Source organism: Propithecus coquereli, unplaced genomic scaffold (genome assembly GCF_000956105.1).
Source record: "Propithecus coquereli isolate 6110/MARCELLA unplaced genomic scaffold, Pcoq_1.0 Scaffold56, whole genome shotgun sequence".
NCBI lineage: Eukaryota > Metazoa > Chordata > Mammalia > Primates > Indriidae > Propithecus > Propithecus coquereli.
This window is the reverse complement of record NW_012151507.1, coordinates 6642095-6645261: the sequence shown is the minus strand read 5'-3', so window position 1 is coordinate 6645261 and position 3167 is coordinate 6642095. Positions and strand designations below refer to the sequence as shown.

Here is a 3167-nt window from a genome sequence, read left to right as displayed (position 1 = left end):
GTGTCACCACTCTGTAAAGTTAGGGGCCTTAAAAGCCAGTCTCAGCACAATGCAGCTTTCCAAAGAAACAAATCTGCATTGGAAAACTTGAAAGAATGTTGGATATCTTCAGGTGATCTAAGGGGTAGCTCAGGGGATGTCAGTGCATCATGGGGTAAAGCTTTGAAAGAATCCCCTTTAAACATCCCTCCCTTTGCCGAAAGTTTCACAAGTAAACGTAGCAGCTAAAACAATCTCTCCTTTCTCTGCTCTTGTAATTCGTTCACTGTGGTGCTATTTTCCTGTTCACTTTTTTCTCCCGTGTTACCCAGTCCCTCACCACCTGCCCCTGTGCTCTGACACAACTTGAACTCTGTGGGAAGCCCCCTGTCTGTGTGATTGACCGCATTGCTTTCGAGAAGCAGCTTCATTGGAATTCCGGTATTTAGATATTATTTTCCTCATTCTACATGTGAGGAAACCAAGTCCTCAAAGACACCGAGTAACTTGCTCAAGATCACAGAGCTGGTGACTAGGAGAGCTGGTATTTGAACCCAGGGAGGTTTATATTTAAAATCTTATTCTCTTATGTCGCTACACTGGCCTGCCTCGGCTTATGATTAGAGAAATCTAGTGCTAAGAAGGATCTTAGATACTTTAAGCTCCTTATCTCGCATGTGAAGAAACGAAGGTGCAGAGAGATGATTTATTCCGTTAGTAACTATCACCTAGGTTACAGTGCCACCAGTCTTGTCTCCTGAAATCTGGGCATACAGAGAATGAGGGAAAAGGCAATGCTAGAAACTTCCCCCTAAGGCTGACAAAGTCAGTTGTTCATTAGGCTTTAATTTCTTTAGGGAGTGGATCTCAAAGCTGAGTATGCACAGACTCACCTGGAGGATGTTGAAGCACCGACCGCTGGGCCCCACTCCGGGGCATCTGATTGAGCGAGTCTGGGGCGGGGCCCAAGAATGTGCATTGCTAGCAGGTGCTGCTGTCGCTGGTCTAGCGACAACACTTCGAGAGCTTCTGCTTTAGAGGGTGCTTTGTGCCATCAAATTTACAGGTTTTTTTTTTTTTTTTTTTTACCTCCCTATTATTCCAGCTAATAATACCAGTGCTGGTAGATATCGCAGATGTGCAGATCAAAAAACGCCTCAGCTTGATGTATAGTATTACAAAAGGCTACGTCAAAAGTCAAGAAGATGCTAAACTTTTAGTAAAACAAATTTCTGGCCGTGAATCAATATATCAGGTAAGAAACAAGCACTGGTCATTTGGGGAAAAAACACAACACTTAGGTGTATTAATTTCAGACCATTTCTACATGTATTTGGCCAAACTGACAAATTCCAGCAGTTGAAGGGGATTGAATTATTTATGATGTTATATGAGGTGCTTCAGAGAAGAATAGTCTCTGATCTTTACATTTCAGCTAATATCAAACTTATTATCTTCATAGCAGCAAATATACAATTTATTTTCTGAGTGCAGAGTAGAGAAGAAATTCCCTCTGGCTTTGTAACATTCTAAAAGATAGGGCACTTGGAAAAGGCTTTATGCAGGAGTTGAGACTTGAACAAGGCTTCAAAGAAGTTATAGGTCTTGAGCAGTGAGGAAGAGAGGAAAAGAGAACAAAGATTTGACAGTGAAAACTTGAAATCTCGGTACTGTAGAGCGGGCGAATAGTGGTAGTTATTTTTTTAACATTCAAGACACTAATCATTTCCAGGCAGTATGCAGTAGGTATCAAATGGGAGCATGCAGATGGACTGAATTACCCCCTAACCAGGCTCCCTCATACCAGTCTGTCCACTCCAGGCCACTCTCTGCAACTTAGCAATGTTCCTAAAAGCGCTATTTTACATTTCATTTGTACTGTCCACTTAAGAATATTCAGTGGCTCTGCATGGCCTAAAGGGTAAGGTCTTTGAATGTAAATATAGGAGAGAACACAGAAAAAAACAGCAAAAAATAATCACCCATAATTTTACAACTTGAAAGTAATATCACAAAAGAAGTAAAAGTATCTCTCCCAGCTTTCTACCACTACCCAGAGAGAGCTTCTAATAAGCATTCCTGTGTTAAATTCTTCTACTGCTTACGATAATTTTAATATGTCCTTTGCTCTTTTTTTTTCTTTCTTTGGTAGAGACAGGGTCTTGCTATGTTGCCCAGGCTGGTCTTCAACACCTGGCCTCAAGCAATCCTCCCAACCTTGGCCTCGCAAAGTGCTGGGATTACAGGTGTGAGCCACCATGCCTGGCCTGCACATGTACTTAAGGAGATGAGAACATTCCTCTCCTTTAACCTTTTCTTTTCCTCCCCGTCTTAAATTTTCAGAGCTATTATTCTTACAGGGTAAAGGTTTATAACATTTACCTTCTGTTTTGTAAGTATAATTAAGTCTTCATTCTTTTTAATAGGTGACTCTATAAATGGAAAATAAAAAACAACTTTTAATTTGTTATGGTTATATAAACATTATTCACTGTAGAACCTATCATTTGATTCAGTTCATAACAAAGGAAATATGATCTGATGTTATTAAAAATTTGCTACTTGAAGGAGACTTTTTAAAATGAAGCATTCAAATGGATTAAGGAATTTTTTTCTTTTTTTATTTCTTTTGGTGATATTCCTTGGCCACTCTTTCTGGAACCCTGTGGAACCTCTTCTTATTTTCCATTTGATTTATTATGTTGAATTATGCCTGTAATTTTTGTCATAGGACATATGGAGTTAAATGTCTAAAATTATTTTATTTTGCTCTCATAATTAATAGTTTGACTCTCAAAAACCATTTTCTTTGCACAAAACTTAAAGACGTTACCCCTCTTCAACATTGCTGATGCGTCTGATTTTACTTGTGCTTTTGTAGGTGACTTTTTTTCTTTCTTTGGAGGCTTTTAAAATTTTCTCTTTATCCTTGGAGTTCTGAAATTTCACCAGGATATGCCTAGGTATGGTTTAAAAACATTATTTCCCACATACTACTTGGTGGGACCTACAATCTAAAGATTCCCATCTTTCTTACATTATTTCTTTATTTTTTCCCCGTTTGTGTTTTCTCTTTCTCGCACCATTTTAAACAGATTTTTGAATTTTTAGAGTTAGTCCCTGTTTCAACTTTTCTTACAACTTTCAACTCTTTGCTTTTTGCAATGAGAATCCCTTAACGTGATTTT

The 3167-nt window shown here is 38.6% G+C and overlaps 1 protein-coding gene across 1 annotated transcript in view; it reads left to right on the top strand.

Moving 5' to 3' along the window:
* The window catches only part of SLC9C2 (solute carrier family 9, member C2 (putative)), a 100141-nt gene that overhangs the window by 50586 nt on the left and 46388 nt on the right, over window positions 1-3167 (top strand). Inside the window, 1 exon segment of the mRNA XM_012657721.1 lies at window positions 1085-1234. Within this exon segment, the coding sequence (XP_012513175.1) occupies window positions 1085-1234 (150 nt within the window).